At 41.5% G+C, this 21,614-nt stretch overlaps 2 protein-coding genes across 2 annotated transcripts in view; both read left to right on the top strand.

Annotated features, from left to right (window-relative positions):
- LOC104941588 (amine oxidase [flavin-containing] B-like) overlaps positions 1-11,285 on the top strand; it is a 42,143-nt gene extending 30,858 nt beyond the window's left edge. The window contains exons 5-6 of the mRNA XM_010766715.1: positions 1,341-1,441; positions 10,674-11,285. Of these exons, the coding sequence (XP_010765017.1) occupies positions 1,341-1,441; positions 10,674-11,022 (450 nt within the window). The 3' untranslated portion in view covers positions 11,023-11,285. The remainder of the gene's footprint in view (positions 1-1,340; positions 1,442-10,673) is intronic.
- A 3,362-nt stretch (positions 11,286-14,647) lies between these two features.
- The window catches only part of LOC104941602 (protein very KIND-like), a 41,563-nt gene continuing 34,596 nt past the window's right edge, over positions 14,648-21,614 (top strand). Inside the window, exons 1-4 of the mRNA XM_010766728.1 lie at positions 14,648-14,866; positions 17,442-17,588; positions 19,227-19,344; positions 19,434-19,573. Of these exons, the coding sequence (XP_010765030.1) occupies positions 14,648-14,866; positions 17,442-17,588; positions 19,227-19,344; positions 19,434-19,573 (624 nt within the window). The remainder of the gene's footprint in view (positions 14,867-17,441; positions 17,589-19,226; positions 19,345-19,433; positions 19,574-21,614) is intronic.

The raw sequence follows: 21,614 nt of genomic DNA, 5'->3' as shown, positions 1-21,614 counted from the left end.
CGGGTGTACTGCAGTTGCTGTAAACGTTATATTCGCAGCCGGTGTGTGTTGTGCTGCCAACTAAACCGTGTGAGACTGTAAAATTAGACTGGATGCATTTGATTTGGTACTCTGGGGCATGCAATGTTCTCCGACATTACTTTAGCATACATTATATTGGCTGACAAGGTCGACTTAACTAATGTGCATTTATAAAAAAGAGGAATAGTTTTGCTTTTAAAGTAGTGTTTTTAAATGCCATTTTATAATATGTTTCTTAATGCTGTTAATGTCTTGCACTTTGAATTGCCTTATGTTGAAAGGTGCTGTATAAATAAACTTGCCTTGCCTTACATAAAGAAGCTGCCAATTGATTTCTCCAACTAGTACAGTAATAATGAATTAGGGTCGAATCCAAGCAGCAGGTTGGAATCTGAGCCGAAGGAGTTTTTGGCGTATTCAACCAAATAAGCAAATTCAGAAATAGCCACTTTCCTCACTGATGTCTACATTCCTTATGTAGGTCATACAGAGGCATCATCATTACAGTTTCATAACCATGTTAAGGTCCACAGAGTGACTTTACCATTGTCTGACCTTTAAGGTGTACCCACTTTTGTCATTGCAGTGACAAGCCGCTGCTCTGGGTTTAGCATATATTCCCCTAACAACTTGTCCGGCAGATAAAAGGCTTCATTCCACTCGTGTGTATCTCTATGTTCTACAGTTTTAGAATCAACTTGGACAAATACATGTATGGGATAATGTGCAGAGACACGGGGATGTTTGTTGTCCACAGCTAAAGATACATTTACCAGATTTCTTTCTGTCCGTTGATGTATTGGTTTGATAGTGAGAATTAACAACCTCTGAAATGTCCAAAATGATAAATCAGAAGTATTGATGAAATACAATAATGGCTATTTTACACACTATATAATTGTACTGGCATCTTACTAAAGATAACGAATCAAAAGGCGTTGGGAGGGGGACAGATGTCAGTCGTGTCTAACAGAGGCTCTGGAATATGGTGTGTTTTCATGAGCTGTGCTATCTTATAATAACAAACTAGATTTGAAGAGTGTGTTTCAACAAGCCATGCCTTTGTGCCGTGTTGTGAAATGGGGAGGCGTGTGGTGCAGTGGGTTGTGCGTTGGTGTTCGGGTCAGGGGGTCACAGGTTCAAACCGCACTGCAGTCAGCATGCCGTTGTGTCCCTGAGACACTACACCCCAAATTGCTCCTGTGGGGATTGCCCACAGTATTGAGTATGTAAGTCGCTTTGGATAAAAGCGTCTAACAAGTGACATGTGATGTAAAAATGGTCCAATGTTAACGTCATTGAACTTTTCTGCTGTACAGGACTGGGCTAAGGAGGACTACAGCGGTGGCTGCCCTGTTAATGTCATGGCGCCAGGGCTGCTAACATATTACCACCCCAGCCTGAGGAAGCCCTGTGGCAGGTAATCACCCCCTACAGCATCACAGCTTTCCTCCACGAGTCACCTTTCCTCCAGGCTCTCAATGCTGTGAGTAAGAGTGGTTAAGTAGTGGAGTAAACCAGCAGGCCGATCTTTGCAAGAGCTACATTTTTATAGGTCAGTAATTGTGAACTACATGACATAATGAGGTAATTACTGTGGTTGCTGCATACTCAAGCTATTTTCATACCTTAGAAAAAGGTAATCAGATCATTTAAAAAGGTAAAAGTACAAATACCACAATATTGTAAGTAAAACTACATTCTGTTTTTTATGTATGAGTAAAATACAAAAGTATTAGCATCAATACTTTAATATTATATAAGAACTATGTACAAGCTGAAGATCCCACAGGAGGAATTCTGTTTTTGACTTATTTAGCAATTACACACATAGGCCCAGATACAGTACACACACATGCACAACAGGACCAATACAAAGGGTGCTGTTCTGGTGCTGGGGAGCAGTTTGGGGGTTGGTGCCTTGCTCAAGGACACCTCAGCAGTGCCCAGGAGGTGAACTGGCACCACTCTGAATACCAGTCCAACTCTGTACTTTTGGTCCGATTTGGCCTCGAACTGGAGACCCTTCGGTTCCCCATGCCCCTACACCGCCCCAAAGATATATCAAAATACCAAAACTAAAAGTTCTCATTATGCAGAATGGCAAATGTTGTTATAATGTATACGTATTCTGTTACATAATATAATTATTGATCCATTATAGTGAACATTATTTTAATGTTGCAGCTGGTAAAGGTGGAGCTACAGTAACTTTATTGAATTCAATTTATTTTTGTAAAATAATCTACAATTATATGTGATAATGCATTAGTTGCTTTATATTTTTTCATCAATAAAATTAATCTGTAAGTAGCTAGTAACCTATGAAGTAAAAAGCGCAATACTTTCTTCAAAATTGTAGAGGATTAGAATTATGAATTATCATACAATGGAAACACAAAATTAAAAGTACCTCACATTTGTACTAGATTAAATGTATTTACAACACTGCAACCAGGTATTACAGTGTGGGGTGTCCAAACTTTTTTCACCGAGGGCCACATACAGAAAAATATACGAAGGGGCTGGGCCACTCACTCAGTGGCGGCGCCAGAGTATTTTTGTTGGATAATCTATGGTAGGGCTAACCCATACAGTGGTGGGGCTCAAGTCAGTATTTGCAATGTAATTACATACACGCTATATCGCCCCCCTTGACAGTGAAACGCCACGCGTGAGGTTTAGATTATTTCAGTCTCAATCTAAATGGAACTGTATGAAATAAAATGGCACATTTGTGTTATAGTAAAAAAAAGGGATCACTGTGAACGTGACGTATGATAATACACGTTGAAGATCCAATAGGGATACTGAATGGCGGTTCCGATAGATCTCTTCAGTAATGCATGACGCAGACCCAACGTTTCGTTGCTCTGATAGGCTGTAGGTCTGACTCTATTCAAATTCCATTCTGAAGCATTTTGATCTGACCGTGGCCGCGCTGATATTATAACGCCAGAGAATTTACACACCTTTAGTGTATAAAACTCCCCCACTACTTAGACTATTCCTTGCACCCCTCTTATAGCATAAGCCCGAATGGTCTCAACCATATTGCATCAGTAACGTGCACTTGTTGTAACAGCAGGATCAGTTGGTGTGTTGTGGACACGACCCGTATATTTTTGCAAGCCGTGTTCTCAACATTTAGCATTTTGCTTATTACTTAATTGAATTAGCTTACTTTAACACAATTTTTCATGGTGGGGCTAAGGTGGGGCTAAGCCATTTCTTGGTATGGCTGTAGCCTACCCCAGCCATACCCTGGCGCCGCCACTGCACTCACTAGAGGTGAGGTATATTGCCTCATAAGTTCAGTTCTAAGTTAGCAAAATCAATCAAATGTAGGTCAATGAGGCTTGTGAGTGTTGACAGCTCATCCCTTAAAAAAGAAGCCTCAGATTGATTATAATAAGGAGAAATAGGAAGGGTAGATTTCAAGCTTGTTATGTAAATAAGTCATTGGGCTTTTTTCTTATCAATTCCAACTTGAATTGACTGAATTTATGTGAAAAGTGTTCTTATTAACACATGAATACTAGTGTGTAATATATTTTTACATATATATTTAAGAAGTACAACATAAGACAAACACAAGTTTTATTTGTGGGCCATATTCTATTCTACATTTTTTATTTGCTGAGGGCCGATTCAAAATGGTCCACGGGCAGCATTTGGGCCCCGGGCCGTAGTGTGGACACCCCTGTCTTCGACCATGCAGTCATGGGAATGATCCTGCCTTCACTGTACACTTTAATATTTAAAGAAGTAGCACAAGGTGGTCAGCAGTGGTGTCCTCATAGAAAAGTGTCCAGTAATCAATTTCTAATGGGCTTTTCTGGGAAGCACACGGCTGAGGGGAGAGGAGAGAGGTGGGGGAGGGGGAGGGAGGGGGGGGATCCAGGTAATGTATTTCAGTAATGACATTATGTCCACGGGGAGCAGAGGAAGCTCATTACATAACGTTACTCAAACAGCAGCATTAGGCCCACGCTCCTACCCCATATAGAAAATGGATCCTCAAGGACACGTTGTGACCTTGACACGATTCCAGCACGTGAAATGAAGGCAAGCTAAAATGCTGCTGGTGTTTCAAACGAGTTGTATTTAACAGCAAGGGAGAGTCCGGTGAATGATGGGATTTTGTGAGGGGTATGAATCTCAATGCTGACCCACTGTCGTTAAATATAATTAGAGTAATTCTCCGAGGTAGATACCATGCCCGAGTGCTCAGTATGTGAGACCTTTACAAAGACGAGCTCCCAACTGAATTGTGGGTGTGGCTATTAAAGAGAGTAGAAACGAGAATTAAATCAAAGCTGCCAAGAATATATTGACCCTAGTGGGTTCATGCTTTACTTAGTTTGAAGTTACAAAATGCTGTTGGAATAAACTCTTCACAATTGCAAGAGTTTTGTTTTTTAGGATGCTGTAATAAATAACTACAACACAATATATGTTTAGCTGCTCCTCACAATATTTGGATTCTACTACGAAGAGAAAAGGATTAGCTCATTCAACCCATGATACACAGGCTCCTACAGAATACATGTTGAATGTTATAAAAACTGTGTGCTGGGTAAATCCAGCATTGTTATTTTATGTGCTACATATCAGGTTTATTTTTTCATTAATTTGTTTCATTAAAACGCTGTTCCATAAGTCTAGTCATGCACCTTACTCTAACAAGGGGGGATCTCGGAGGGGCTTAGGGTTGTTGATCCCTGTGTCAACACGGTCAGGTTTGCTTCCACCCAGCTATTTCAGGATTAGTCCTTCTCTGCTCTCTTTTAAAAGGGCAGCAGCAGCTCTGCTCCTCACCCTGAAACACCAGAATGATTCCTCACTGAGCCCCTTGTTATTAAAACCGTAGATTTGCAATATGTTCAAATCATTCTTTAAACCAGGGCGCCTGCTTCTTTAAAGGGCAATGACTGATGGTTACTTCCCCATTGCGTGAATCAAAAGGATTGTAAACCAACAAACAACAGCTCAGCATGAGTTGATCAACACCAACACATCTATCCCAAACAAAAAGGTCACAGCACTAAAGCCTTTGTACTAAAAACATGTGCAGATCTTTGTGGTCCATCTAAATGGCATGTTTAAAGTCGATAAGGTTCTTCTTAGGTTTCTGAGCTGCACTGTTTACATAATTTACGGTATAAATATTAACTTTTGTTTACTTATGATTAACATAATGTAAACAACCAATAACCTATTTAGAGTCGATTATTTCTCCCTGTTTAAAAGCGGCTTTAATGGGTGTCTATATTAATGTATCAGGTATACCAAATCTGCTGCTCCATTTGGCTTTATGGACCTTTAGAATTGAGTTTCACTTCATTGTTTAGCTCGCTTTAAAGCAACTTTACTGTTATTCTCTTTGCAAGTTCACAAATCTCATAGTTTCCAGACATAACTTTTAGCTGTTTTCTGCAAAACAGCTCTAAAAACCACCGTACTTAACAGCAGAGAGACAAAATTAGTGACTAGCTGGTGAACAAAGTGGAGCATAAAGCAGCTCTCGAGCCAGATATGTCCTCCGGGAGATGGTAAAAGCAAAAAATTTAGATAAAGTTAGTTAATATTTGATCTACATGTACAAATGGGGTCTATAGTGCTGAATAAGCAATGGGTTCATAACAAGTTGGTCAATAAATTATAAAAAAAAAGGAGATTATTTCAGTTTTTTTATTTCAACTTGTTCCCGTTGTCCCCTGGTTGCCAAAAAAAGTTATTTCAGGTTCTTGGTCAAGTCAGGGATGAAGTAAGGTCAATATCTAAATGGATCCAAGTTCAATGAGGTTCAAACTATGGCTGGTGATACTGCCACAATCTACTATCCTGATCAAGGTTATGTCATATCTCCCATTGCCATATAGACCACGATATAGAGTTCAATTAAAACACAGACTACAGGAAATACCTGCATGGTAAGCCTCTTTTTGTAAACACCTGTGTCCAATCTGATAAATGAAGATGACTGCATTATTTATCATGTTATTAAGAACATCAATGCATCATTTACATATCAGCTTCCACTGAAAATAAGGATAACAAGTGAAGTTTATATTTCAAGTATTGGTTTTGTAGAAACAATCCAAAAAGGATATTTCCTCAAAATACTTTGCATTAACTTTTCTTGGAGTAGTACGTGCTTCATTTAACACCAATGTAGATGACATCATTCTGTATTAAAATGTGTAAATCTACACTTTTATTTGGATATTATTCCAATAAAAGATAAATTATTGTATTGCATTATCAGCAGTGAGTTGCTCTCACAACACATTTGCCTCAAGGTATAACCTCAAAGCAACAGCATCCAAAGTGATGAACACAGGCCACACAGAGAAGCTTCGCACACATCTCCTCCTCCTGTCTGCCGACAAATTCAATATGATTGTGAAATGCCAGCACAGAGGCTGAAATAAACACATTTGTTAATTCAAGGACATAAATACAAATAAAAACTCGTTGATTTTCTTTTCCAAGGGCGACAAAGTGAAGAAAAAGTGGACAAGAAGTGGTTGGATGCTTCTGCAGCCAACAGACAAGTGTTCTTATCTTTCAATACAACCCACGCCTGCTGAACCTTCTGACACAGTATACCAACGAGTTAAAATATGCAAGATCCCACAAGGAATAACAACAACTAAATTACTCATTTATTTCAATTATAAGGAAGGCATAAAGATGTGAACTGCAGTACCACCGCCCATATCCTAGGGAATAATGAAGCTTTCCAAAACACACAAAGGTTAGGCAGTGTGCGGGGCTGTGAATTAATTTGGTTAAACATCTCAGAATATCTACTTATAATCATGACACTAAGACACTACCACACAGAAGCATCATGGGACTTTAGAAAGTACATCAAATAGAGAACATGTCTCATATGGGATACTACTGACAAGACTGTGCAGTAAAGGCAACCAAAAGGAACATTTGAGCAGAATCAGAACATCTTTTAAAGAGGCCCTATTAGGGCTGTGCAATTAATCACATATTAAATCGCAATTACGATTTTGGCCTGCCACAGTTACGAAAACAACATAATCGAAAAAAACGATTATTTAGCTTTGCTAGGTTGTGACAGTGCACTAGAACATATTTGATCTAATTTATTTTAGTCTACTTTATTTTTATTTATCATATATATGTTTAGTAGCTTGTGGAAGTGCGCTCCAAAATATTTGTTGATCTTGTTTATTGGTATTTATTATTTTGATATTATTTATTTAATGTATTTTTGCATTGGTTTTTCAGTTGAATTATACGTTCAGGGTAATCAACAGTTAAAAATATACTGTTCAAATTACTATTTGTTTTAAAGTTCAATAAATGGATGTTTTCAAAGTCAATGAATAAACGTATTTAATAATCGTGATATCAATTATTGACAAAAATAATCGTGATTATTCTTTTTGCCATAATCGAGCAGCCCTAGGCCCTATTACAGTATGTGTAATGAAGTCATCCATTAGGTATACTGGGCTTTGTTTGCAGATTTAAGCAACTACAATTCCAGTCAGTCAGGCAGTTTACACAAAGCTTTGTATTTCCAGATACAGTACAGCCAAGAAAAGGGCAGGTTATTCCAGACAACGCTTCACTCACTGTGATCAAATGCTTGAGAAGGTTTATGACAGAAAAGAAAGAAAGCTTTCATCTTCCTACAGTCTTTATTTGCACTTAAGGTGACAACATGCAGCGGTTTCCTTCTAAATGCATTGTGTCCATCTGCTTTTATAATATCTGACTCAGCCCACTGGGAAATGAGATTAAATTGAACACAGCAGAACTGTTTGTATACAGTACAGCGGAGGTCAAAATGATATTCGAGGACCTCAGAGGGATTGTTTTATCTTTATTCACCCGTTTTAGAGAAGGGATTAATCCTTTTATTTGTGCAGTTTTTGGATATCCTCCAAAGTGGAGAGCAACATATTCATGTGCCAAAGCAACGTATTAAAACAAACAGTATTTTGACAGAGAACTAAAGCCGTTTCACTTTTAAGAGTGGTGCAGGAATGAGTCCTAACACTTGGGAATGGGTTAGCATTTTGACATTTCCGGTTTGCTTGTTTGGAAATCATATTGCATTGCAGTTCCTAGAGCAGCCTTGTTGAATCTGGTAATCTCTCCCTCCTCTCAGTATAACGCTGCTGCTCATCATCCTGCCTCCTGATATGCGGGTTGCTGTAATGTTTGGGTTGATTGATTTCTCCCTGCATCACTCCTGCCTGTTGTTTTGATTTCATACTTTATATCTAAGTAAATATTGGGTCTCTCTTAGCTGCTGTGTAAGTATGGCACCATACATGTGTTGAATACAGATCCTACTAACATCAGGCAACTTTAACAATCTCTACTTTTTTAAAGTTTCATTTTGAGGAGATCAATCAGGCTTAAGACCCTCAGTGGATCGGAAGGAAACTCAGAGCTTGTTGACATGTTACTAAAAGGCCTTTCAGTCTGGGGTCATCTTCTGGGATATTCTGCTGATGAAGTCTCAAGTGGCATCCTTTCTCAGACTGCTCTGTCCACTCAACATACATTGACTGCATTTGTCAGAGCATTTGTCATCGCAGCTTTGGCACAACTCTGCACTTCTGAGCGCTCATCCATTTCTTGTTAGGACCCTTACTGAATAGTAAGGGGTCCCTTTGTGAAATCCGCTGTCATATCCCGCCTTACAGCATGAGAGAAGTGTGTGAACTCGGTACTCGGGGAAACTTGTTTGCTGCTGAGGAATCTGCTGTTCAGATAACATAAATTAATCATCAAGGATGCTGGCCAGATTAAAGGTGTTAAGGGAGAGCCCTTCCTCTGATGGATGGTCAGGGGTGGTGGGGGGGGTGGGGGGGGTTGGTATAACAGAGGAGCCTTGAAGTAAGGGTGATGGGTTAGTGAGTACATGAGCTGTAATCCACATGTACATTGACTGCATTTATAAAGTGCTTTTCTGTTCTTTGCAACCATTCAAAGCGCGTCTACACAAGTCGGCCTTCTCCCATTGACACTCGTTCATACACTGTTCACCCTGACATCAAGTATAGATAGTAAAAATGGGCAGTGGGCAGTGGGCAGTGGAGGCTGGGGATCGAAACACAGACTGGACAATGGCTCTGAGCCTCAGCTGCTCCCTGGATATACTGTATACTATCCCTCGGATGATAAGTGAGTGGAACATCATGGAGCTTTGGTTTCCCTCACATTAAAAAAGAGATTAGATTTTTGCTCACTGCAACGTAGGGCGCAGAGCCTTGCTGTGAAGACAGCTAGTTAGCTTTGTTTCCATGGTTACCTTGCCTGCTTTCCCTTTTCGCTTCTTACAACATATCTATCTCGGTCGTTGCGCTTTGAAAGGACAGTGCCTTCGGGGTCCCAGTTTACATCATTTGAACATTGAAGTGAAGCACAGAGGGTCAAGTCACAGATGATGTAAAGGCAGCTTTAGTGGAATATAGAAATAGTTGCTTTGAACCTGACGCTTACAGTAGGTAGCCGTGTTCGTTTAGCTTCCTATAGTAAGGCGAGGATTATGGATCTCCCGGGACACATGTACCACATACTGTGTGATTACACTCAACACAGCAGTCATGAGTAATCGTAAGTCGCAGGGGCTCACAGGGGAGCCAGCACGCACGGTAGAATACTCGAACCCCCTTTCTTTCTTTAGAGGCTGTTAGCGACCCCTTTTCTCTCACATGAAATGACACGTTCAAAGTGCCCCTCGGCTCCATAAGACCATGCCATTACATATGATCATATCCATCAGAGGCTGTAGAGTGGTCGGATAAGGCGCAGAAGCTTTGACTCTCTCATATTCGCCTTTTGTTCTGCTTCTCTGTCCGTTAAAAGGTAGAGTAGCCGCCCAAGGGAGGATAACGTTGAAAGGCATTATTCATGTGGCGCTGTGACTCGGCTCCACCTCACCAATAAGTTATGGGTCATAGAAACGAGCCAGAAGATCGGCCCACCTCTTACCTCTTGCCTCTGTGGCCATTGAAGTGGGTACCATGCTGCTAAGCTGCCCTTAGATGGTAGTGATGTGTTTTCACAATGTGACTGGTGTGAACTAATTCATCATCTTCAGTTTTTCAGCCATTGTCTTGAACCTTCTGGGGGGGCTGGCAGTTGGCAGCAGCAACATCCACTCCCATATTCTCCCTCCGAAGCTTCAACTCCTATCCCTTTTTCTTCTGTCTGTTAAACAATCAAACTCAGAATTGCAGCTTCTTGCCAAGAACAAAGCCCTGTGGACTGACGACAAATGCTGTTACCATGGGCAGAGATGTATTAGGTTTCTAAAGACATCCTTGAATTCAATGTCATGACATACCGCAGAATACATGTGAACAGAAGCATTGTGGCTTTTCTGCTTTTTCTAGCGAGCTTGTTATATCAGAGTTTTGTGAACAAAGACATGGAGCATCTAGACGAACAGAAAAGGGTAAAAACAGTTACTAAAAAAAAGCTTCATATGTGAACACTGGTAACTGGTCATGTAAATGGCTTCAAATATTGTATAAATGTGCTAAAAAGGGAAGTGAACACTCCAATAGAGAATACAACCAAAGCCTTTTCAAACAGCAAGACAAAGCCATGTGTTTAGTAAATCTCTCATTTGTATTGGTCTCCAGGATCCACTGGGCAGGCACGGAGACGGCCACCCTGTGGTGCGGCTACATGAGCGGGGCGGTGCAGGCGGGTCAACGGGCAGCTCTGGAGGTTCTGGCTGAGCTCTTCCCGACGAGCCTGACTCAGGAGGAGCAGGCAGCTGTGCAGAACAAACACTCTGCTGAAGGTGGAGCCAAGCAAACACCAACGTCCAAACTCCGCTACCTGTGCACCAGCAAGGCTGTGGTCATAGCAACACTGGCTATAAGTGCAGCTGTCTTGTTGGCACGGAATCAGAATGCAGTGCTAAATACCAAAGCTTATTTTACAAATGTATTTACAACAACAAGGCATAAGATATTTGTATTGTAACGCAGACCTGAAACACAGGTTTGCTTCCCACCTATATGGATTTAACATGGAACAAACTACTATAGTTTTTTTAAAGGGCTTCGAAGAAAAAGTGTTCTCTCTAAGGATGTGTTTCATCTTATGGTCTATCCTCTTTTATTCCTCACAAAAACTTCAAATCAATTACAAATATTTTCGTTATATTGTATCAGATCAAATCATATTGTAATATTTGTATCCAAGGGTGCCAAGGCTGTATGTCATTTAAAAACTGTTTTCATTAAAGTGCATTTTCTTTGCCATATTGCTTTTGCTAATACAGTATATTTATACCGCGATCTAGCATGTATTGCATCATCAATTGTTGATCTAATAACATTTCAGTTTCCTTTTTATAGATTATTATAGTCTGAAAGAACATTTCTTGAAGACTCCAAGACCCTCATTGTATCTGTTGCTCATTACAAATGAAGCACTTTTTGAACGTTTCAAATGTAGGTTGTGTTTTGCAGGCTTAGAGCTTCAGAGCGATCATGCTGTGTTTAAACCACTTTAAACCACAGTGAGCTTTCATTCGGCATGCCTTGCATTGTTTCCCAGAAAGCCATAAAAGCTGCCTGTGAGGCTTGGAGTGGGGCCACACGCGCGTTTGTGCGCCCACAAAACCACCAGCAGACGTTGGAATGAGCATAAGATGGATGAACTGGTCCCACAATGATAACGTCCCAGAGAAAGTGATTTCATCGTTATCACTTGATTGCACGGTTGATTGAAAGGATTTGTGTCAGTCCCTGCAGTCTCTCGGAGAGTATCTCAAATGCCCACTGATCATTGGACGGTAGTCTGCGACTCCATTGGCGCCACGGCTTGCCATTTGTCTTTGTTATCAGGAGCATGCACTGGATCAGCTGCCTGTTCTCCCCAGGTTTCAACCCAGCTGAATCTAGACCAACAGCACAACATCTCCTAACTTGTGTGAGTGTCTAACACCATCTGACCCCTGATGTTCTCATCTTTTGTTCAGTCAGAGAGTAATGATGTGGATTTGAGTTTTAACAATCATGTAAAAATACAAAAGATAGTGTTTACCTTTCGACCCCTCATTTAATGCAATCCAGTTTACTAGACTATTGTGTGGATGACTAATTCTACTTCATTAACTATAGAATCACACATTGCTCACCTATGTAAGGCCTACTGTCAAAGTTTAACAGTGCAAGTAAAGGACAACATTGCCGCTTGAAATCTCAGAGAAATGTAAATAAATAATAATAAATTGTAGATGAAAACATGTTCACATTTCACCACCGTCACCTTGATTTTACTGACAGGAAATGTGAAGGAAAGCACAGCGACACATCGTTCTATACAGTCCTATAATAACAGATCCCAGCGTCCTTCACAGTATAAGGACATCTTCACAGTTTGACTAAATGATTAGCAAAAAAACGCATTCATAATTGCACTGATTGCACAGACAGGGACATTCTCATTAAACAGGGTCCTCCAGAAAACCTTGGAAATCACCGGTGGCAGAAACATAATGATTGCAAGTAAGTAAAGCAAAGTCCACTGAGACTACTCAAATGTCTATCGATGCTTTTAGAGCGCAGAGATAATATATAGATAATTCATTAAATCAATGATTAACCTCACAATGAGTTTGTCAAATGTAGGTGTAGTGCTTATTAGCTGAAAACGTGTTTACTTGCCGTTTTTCCTCCCGTGAAATATGAATTTGACAGCCACAGTCGCTTAATAGAGCCACTTTTTCAAAGTAAATTGATGAAAATAGCTCTTTTGTAATGTAACTGACGATCACAGATATGCAGAGCTGAGTAAATGTCATTTAGTCTTTTAACCCTTAGATGCACGAGTGACTGGGCCCTACACTCTTCCATAAGTGGGTCAAAAAGGACCCGTATTAGAATAATATGTGTTATTATGCCATTTTTGTCATTTTGGTAAAGAAAAATCACTTATATAATATATTTTATTTTGGTTCACAAGAAATATTTTATATTTAATTTTTCGACATTTTTTTTACATTTTCAAAAAAAACGTTTTGAACATATTGATGCAAAGATCTCCGCTATTCTGAGACCCTCACTGTTTTCCAGTCCCTTTTCAAAGCTCATCTCTTCTCCTCTTCTCTACTCATAGCCCACTCCCCGTCAATCCATGCCGGTTGATAGTCCTACACCCCCACCCTAACCTTCACTTATATTGTAAAGCAATTTTGAGTCCTTGAAAAGCCCTATAAAAATATAATGTATTATTATTATTATTATTATCATTATTATTATACTGACAGGTATCAGATCTTGCTGTGTAAAATAATCTTCCTGAGAGGTGTCACTTGTGATGTAGTCTGTGTGGTCCACAGTGAATGTATTCCTGACANTATTACCTTACCACAAACCGCTAATCCGGGGCCAAACGCGTCCTATTAGTAAGCCCTCCCTTTCTTTGGCGAGGCGTACTTTAAGGGGCCCAGATCTGTGACCACCCACCACCACTATTCATCCACCCTACCAGACGCTCACTCCTTCCCAATCCGAACACAGGACCCTCCTCGTGCCTCGCTCTCCCCACCTCCTCCAACGCACACAGTGGAACTTTACCTGTTCGACTGTGCCTTCCTTTCTCGCCGTAAATTCCCTAAATTGCACACACGTCGGGGTTACCACGACTCTCACCACTGCGGGTGTTACAAATTACTGCCCCCGCGGCCTCTCGTTATCGTCACTGCACATTCACTGAGGTACCAATCCAGAAGGAATGAACTTGAAACGCGATTTCTAAAGTAAAGTTTGGCCTCTCTGCACACATACCGTAATGTATACAATAACAATGTCGGGCAGTATACTCTACCTTTATTACGGCTACTATGTATGTCTGTCCTCTGTACCTTACCACAAGACCGCTAAATCCGGGGCAAACGTCCTAAATTAGTAAGCCGGCACTCCCTTTCCTTGGCGAGCTACTTTTAGGGGTTTCGGTCACTCATATCTTATGACTCTATTTGACTCAAAGCAATGGACACATCCCACCCGACACCACTAGACACCCCTTTTATTATCATAATGTATATACATACGCCGTCCCCGGCCTTAGTGACGGCCTCGAATGCCCAGTAGGACGACCTCTGAGACTGACGGCTTTTAGTCACCGGCCAGAATCAGACTTTTGCTGCGACTCCAGCGGACGGACCTGATCGTTTCCGGAACTGGATGCGGCGGTGCTTTGGAGTTCAGGACGCTTCGTCCTAGAACAAATACTGCCTTTGGCTGTCAAATGCCACCGGGTGATCCGGTGCTCTGGCTTAGATGCCCTTGGGCGTCCACGGTGTCTCTGGCTTCAGATACCCTGTGGCGCAGCGGAAGAAGAAGAGAGAATGAGCGAGAAAGGAAAGGATAGAGAGAAAAGAAAAGGAGAGAAGAGAGATACTGGACCGGCAAGGTCCCATACCGTAAAAAATTTTTGTGTCTGTGTAACACGTCGTGTCCGACGCCTATTCTAAATTGGACGCACGGTCTTCTTGCAGATCGGGCCAGCTGCACAGTCTACTTTTCACTCTGCTCTGTAATAAGTGGACACCCCCGCCCTCGGGGCGCCTGCATCCGTCCCTACGTCAAACTTGGCTATGTGGTATGACGTCCTTGTCACATACGACGACGTGTTGCACAATACTGCTGGTGGTGGTCAAATACGCATTTATGGCATCAATCCCAGATCTCTAGCAAGCCTACCCGGTCGTGCCGCGACTACACGGCCGCGCTCACAGTCCAACACTTCCGCCTCCTACCTGGCGGCAGACCGCAAACGCTCGACCGAAGGCCCGCCTCCAAGGCCTTGCCCCCCAGTGATCCAATCCAGACCTCTCTAGAACCCTTCGGCCATGCCGCGACTACAGGCCGGGCTCACAGCATCCTACACTTCCGGTCCCCCTCCTGGCGGCAGGTCCAACAACATCCCTTCTCCTCCCTCATGGAACTCAACCGCCGTCCCAAACGATGTGGATAGAGACTTACTTCGCGGACTTTTACGATAATTCTGTGGTGGTGGTCAATATACGTACAAATGGTCGCTGCACGTCAGTCCCCTCCGTCTCGGGAGTGGAAGTGATGAGTTTACATTGCATGTTTTGTTGATCCTTTCTTTTCGATTTAGTCATTATTATTTTACAGAGGTGACTAGATACTACATTAAACACAAATACATACTAAGGTTAGCGAAAATTTCAGTTTTAGTCGTTTTAAACGCTCGAGGCGATGTTGATGCCGCCCATGCGTACTCTGTGTCACGCGGTCCCTGCTCGAAACGGACGAGCATTCGGGTGTCATGAACGCCCTCGTCGCCCGTGATTATAATCGCGCCGTGAATAAACGGACTCCGCGCCGAAGTTCAGTCAATGACACCCACTACCACTCGTGTCTCTCGTGACGGAGTGGAGTCCTTACACAGTGGGTGTTTTTTGACCAACCTCACGTGTTGCGTTGTTGGATCTGAAAACTTTTGATGTCCTTGCTATTCCTCCTAAATGTTTTTTGATTATCTCTAACAACAGGTCTTCCTCGTACCTGAATTAGAAAGTTCAGTTGCATTCTGGTGTGAAAATTACTTTTACCCCTAGAATGTTTCTTTTCTTGTGTAGGTTTAAATCTAAAACCCATAGGAAACAACTTGCCACCACTGCTGGGGACGAAGTGACGGATACAGAACCACACCCACACGGACGACACACCCACACACACGAAGAGAAGAGGGACCTAACAAGGTCCACGTCGGAAGAGGTCCACGAGGGTTAGACTAGTCTGCGGAGATTTTCCTAGATTCATCCGACGTCACCGAAGAGAGGACGGCCCCCTTGCATCCTCTTGCCTCGTCGGGCGCTTGTCGGCATAGAGGACGTATCTCGAACAATTGGGACAAACCACCAGCCAACAAAACCCCTCGCACCTTATTGAGGAGAAGAAAAGGTATGAGTGCAGCGCGAGTAGCGACGCAAAACAATAACGACTCTCGGTTCGGCACTGTCGACACCCCGAGCAGACCGGAGACACAGAGTGCGAAAAAGGGATACAGGTTTGGCCAATTCTTTCGACCCACGCAGCACACAATCAAACAATAAACACACCCCAAAAGAGGACTATCCACCAATCGCTGCAAGGGAACGCCTGGCACACGCCCGCACATTACAACACGCACTTTTCACCGACTTTGAAAGCCAAACCCCCCGTACCGCACCCAGCGGTCAATAAAAACGATCGAACGATAGCGAAACGAGCGGTCAGGAGAAAAAAAAAAATCACGTATTCATGGGCGCCGTTCAATTGGTGGTACTTCTGTCCCTCCTCTAATCAATCGCCCCAGCATCAATCACCCCCTTTGAGGTTAGTCAAAACAAAAAGAAAAGAGAGAAAAAGAGTGACATTCGAGCCACAACGCAGACACATACCGCTCCATCTGCGCAAATAGTCACGAGATTATCATGGCAATTATTCCATCTATATGACGTGTAACAATAAATATGTATTCCATACATCACGTCTCTCCGGTTTGAATTCATTTACTTGATGCTTTTAAACAAATTACTAACTATACATTAAACCATATGGATACAACCCGAAAAGTACAATAACATCAACTTAATGTATTTAACAAGCAGACATGCAGGACTCCTTCAATTGCTATATTTAAAAATAAAAAAACATGCAGTAATAATTGTGTATGTGCCTGTGAAAGTCTGTGTATTTAACCTTTACATTCATTTTTTAAATACTGCTGTTATTTTAGTCTTGAATGCAGTCTTTCTGCTTACAATAATGGGACATGATTATAGATTATTATGATTGTAGAAATGATTATGATTGTAGAAATGTACCATACAAATAAATAAATCCAAAATGTAAATATATCTGAAGTGAGTTTACGTCGCCGGATTTCAAAACAAAAGTTTAATTAAAAATTCAGCTTTCTGTCCAAATCCTCAATACTTCTAAAAAACAAAAACCCTCTTCTTCTTCCCATGTTTTTCTGAAATGTGTTTTTCCCAAGGGAGGTATAACGGATTGGCGTGGCGAAAGCAAAACAGAGGTTTAGGCCTTCAGCTGAGTGTTTACTCTTCTATTTCGGTGACACACACTGGGATCCGCCTTGCAAATGAGTTTGCCACATACGTATGGGTGCAGTCCACTTCAAATGTAGGGAGTGATGGTTATGTGAACTCAGAAGCACCTGGTTCAAATCCGCTGCTGCCTCAGAGCAGACTATAATATCCCCTGTGGTTGTAGCAAAGGCTTTGCTGCAAAACAAAACAAAAGCTCTGTCATGACAATTACTACCCAGGATGGTAAGACCCTGTGTTTTCCAAGCCTCTGTATGGATTCAGATCTCTGTACCTGACTGTGTTTTCTCCTCTATATCCCCGGCTGCAGGGCCATGTTTACTCTCTGGGCTCCACGCTCACTGCCGCTCTGAACTTTGTCATCGAGCCAGAGCTGGAGGCGGAGCTGGGGGAAGAGATTCAGAGGCTGCTGGAGCAGATGCAGCAGGAGAAGCCGGAGGACAGGCCTCTCCTGCAGGTATAAAAAACCCTGCTGACTGTTCTTAACTGCCATAATGATTTATAGAAAGGTGTGGAATAACCAGAGATCCCTCTTGAACTATTTGGTTGTCATGGTAACAAGAAAAAGAGGAATGAATTTTATGAAATATAACAAGTGTTTAGTTGTACTGTTGGCTTCTCACAAACGGCCTTTTGTTAAGAATCTTTTTCTTTTACAGGTCCTTATCTTAAACACGCTTAGTTCAGTTATCAGAGGTAGCTTTTCTCAGTTAAAGCAGAAACGGGAAGCTCTTCAACACCCGAGCATTTCAAATTGGGATAGTGGTTGGTGTCGCTGTCAGGACGCTTTCTGTTTTCGAATTTGAACTACCTTCTGTTTCCAATCAAACTGCGCAATGTTACTACAGCCATATACTTTATAATGATTTAAGTTAAATATATTGCCACTTTAAGAGATTTAACCAAGTAAAGGGCTATCACCTCTAAAGTATTTTAAGAGATACTTTTATTACCTCTCAGTCAGAATACTGTAATTCTTTGTATGTGGGTGGAGAACAGTCGTGTCTTTGTTATCTGCAGTTATAACATATTCCAACTGGGAAAGGAAAGTGTGATCACATAATGCCGGTATTGGCCTCCTTCCACTGGCTTCCTGTCGGTTTCAGGCTTGATTAAGATATCGCTTGTGAATAAAGATTTGGGCTGGATGATCCACCTTAGCAGAACTCTTGCATACATCCATTAGAGGTCGACGAACCAGCTGCTTGTGGATGTTCCAAAATCCATATGCAAAAAAAAAAGGGATGGTTCCTTTGTGAAGGCTGCCCACAATCCTTGGACTAGCTGATCTATTCATTTAAATCTGCCTAGACACTGATTTTCCCTTTTTATTGCCATGTGAATTGGGCTTCGAACCTTGACTTTAGCTTTTGTTGAGCCGCAATTATTGTATGAAAAGTAAATTATTTTAAATTAATTTGGTCAGCTGTTATTGTTTTGAATGTGCTACGTAACAAATGTGACCATGATCAAGGTCAAGATGCAATTTAAGTGGATGATAAATTAGAGAATAAGGTTTAAAATGAAGCCAATTGAAATGTAAGTATTAGTGGTTATTGCAGCTTTGGTTCAATCTTTTTTTTGTAAATAGTAACAATACACTTTATTACAACCACAAAGGACTTCCAAAATACCTTAAAAAAAACTAACATGGGCAAAAATGATCCACCTGAGCGGGTCATCATGAGCAAGAGGGTGTGCTCAGCCCTGGTAGGTAATTATGTGACAGATATGTGAAACGCTCACGTATATATGTGTGAAATGCTCTTGCGTACACATATTAAAGGCTGTAATATACACATTAAACACAATGATGTCTTTAGCTTTGATTTAATTCTACTTTTCTCTCATGACTATTAAGTGATCTCATTGGCACTGTGTTCAGTGAGTCAGCGCTCTTTAGCAGCATCGAGTGGGAATGCTGTGTCAGTGCAAATCACTCCGTCACAGTTACAGTGAGAACATTTAAGTAACAATTACTTAAAAATAAGAATAACAAAAAAAAATACATCTGTCCAAATATGGAACATTTGCATATAATGCTGTTGTTTTTATTTTTTAAATATTACAAACGTGCAAGTTAATACTCCCACAGGACATCCTCTGTCTGGCTGAAGCAAGGCTGCCTCATACCTCCTCTGCAGCTGTGTGCCGGAAACTGTCTTCTGTTGGCCGACGCGTGCTCTCCATAGAATCAGTGTCAACCTTTCAAGGTGCTTTTCATCATCTGTATCCCCACATCACTGTTTGGCCTCTGCTGCGATCCCTCCTGGTATTAATTGATCTGTTTGCACATCCGCAGACGGACAGGAAGGCTCCTGGGAGGCGAGGTGGCAGCATCCAAAACCCAGAGGTCTGCTTAAGAGACTGAGCTCTGACGATCACACCAAAGACCAGTGTGTCGAGAGTTCTGTTAAAGCTAACGGTCTGTCCAGGCAGCAGGTAGGTGTCAATGTGTAGCTGTAGCCATTTTTAGGAAGCTGCTGCTATGTGGAATAAAGGATTTTAGTATTTGCAGCAAAAAGAAAGGACTAATAAAAGAGTTTGTCTACAGTACAATATGTTCTCTTTTTCCTGTTTTAAGTTATACATTAATGAAATATATACTAAGAATTGATAAAGAATCAGATAAGATAATACTTTAAAGGTCCCATGTCATGGCCATTTATACTGATCATAATGCCATTGTTGAGGTCTACTAAAAGAGATTTAAATTGTGCAATTTTCCAAAATCGCATTGATTCTTTCATACGGCAATCTCTGTGGTAAGTATTCTCATCAACAATGTTATTATATAGCCCAATATCACAAATGTTACAATTTGTCTCAGTGGACTTCACAGTTTGTACAGAATACTCAGTATGAACATACGAACCCCTTGTCCTTAGACCCTCACATCGTAACAAGCGGGAAAAACTTCCGAGGAAAACCCAGCAGTTTAAAGGGAAAATGGGAAGAAAACCTCAGGGAGAGCACAGAGGAAGGGATCCCTCTCCGCAGGACGGACAGACGTGCACGAGATGCCGTGTGAAATCTTCTCGATTTACACACGGCATGTAGTGTTCTCTTTTCACTTTATCAAAGATCAATAAAGTACAAATATAAGAATCAGATCTCTTAAAGTGGAATCAACTGCAACGGGAGCAGAGCAGGATTGGACCAAAGTGGGCCGGACAGACAAAATGTTTCAAACTGAAAATCCCTTCATTCAAGCAATCACTCCCTTGGGAAAACTCAAAGAATCCCACTGCCACCAACAGAAAACCAGAAACGAATAGCATTCAAAAGCAATCAGGGGAACAAGACCCAGCGGCAGGACAGGAAAACAGAAAAAAAAAAAAAAAAGGACAAAAAAAAAAAAAAAAAAAAAAAAAAAAAAACAAAAAAAAAAAAAAAAAAAAAAAAAAAAAAAAAAAAAAAAAAAAAAAACCCCAAGGTGAAGAGCATAAGTAATCAGACAAGGAGGGAGCAAACAAGCACGAACAGGGAAGCAGACAGAGACAAAGACTGGGGTGAACACCTTGCAAAAAAAGCAGAACACAAACAAGATCGGCAACAATGTAATGTGGTAGTAAAACCCTTAATTAGTTTTAATGTATTGAGGACGTGTAGGAACTAAATAAAGTCAGGGATCGTTTAAATTATTCTCTTTTGCCACCAATCACATGAATCAAATGAATCGAAAAAAAAAAAAAAAAAAAAAAAAACGAAATAATCAGATTCCATATATACAGGAACAATAAAGCATTTGTAGATAAAATCGTATTAATTCCAATCCAAAACAACCTAATAAATCATTTCGAGAAGTGAGTGAAAATAAAGTTTGTCTTGAGCCAATAGGTTCCTACCTTCGACACACGCACAATTCATCAGGAATGATAAATGAAATCAAGAAAGATAATGTGACAAGAGGAACCATAAGGAATCAATAATTAAAATCTATACATCTTCATTCATAGTGATCAGGATTGGTTTTTGGCCCTTCAGTTGAACACTCTACCTGTCAATGGAACGTGTGCACGGGACTTGTGGACTCCTCTCTGTGGGAGGAGATGGAAGGTGATTGAGACTGCTATCCACCTTGGCAGCTGAGTTGGACTGGCAGGCGCCAGAACAGCTCCGCCGGTGCGAAGAGGGTCCATCAGAGCCTGAACAGGGGGAGGGCTCGGAACGCGCCCTGCCGGTCCCAGACCCAACAAACCCCCCCTGTCTCTCCGCCCCAACTCACAGGATATCAGCGTAGCCCGTATCCGACCTCACAGAGATCGGAACGGATGAACACCGAGCTGGCGAGTCCATTGTGGAAGGCACAAGAGGGCCGAGACGGACCGGGGGCCGTCTTTGAGTCGTACCCCGCAGCTACCCGAGATCATACGGGAGAGTGCGCAGAGGGAACGAGGAGCTGCAGAGACATTCGGCAGGCGGGAAAAAAAGACAATAAGGAGACGGCACCCAGGATTCAGGCGTCTTCGCGGTACTATCT

The sequence above is a fragment of the Notothenia coriiceps genome, unplaced genomic scaffold (assembly GCF_000735185.1).
Source record: "Notothenia coriiceps isolate Sejong01 unplaced genomic scaffold, NC01 NC01_scaffold00003522, whole genome shotgun sequence".
NCBI classification, from domain to species: domain Eukaryota; kingdom Metazoa; phylum Chordata; class Actinopteri; order Perciformes; family Nototheniidae; genus Notothenia; species Notothenia coriiceps.
The sequence above is the reverse complement of the archived record's forward strand: the minus strand, read 5'-3'. Positions and strand labels throughout refer to the sequence as shown.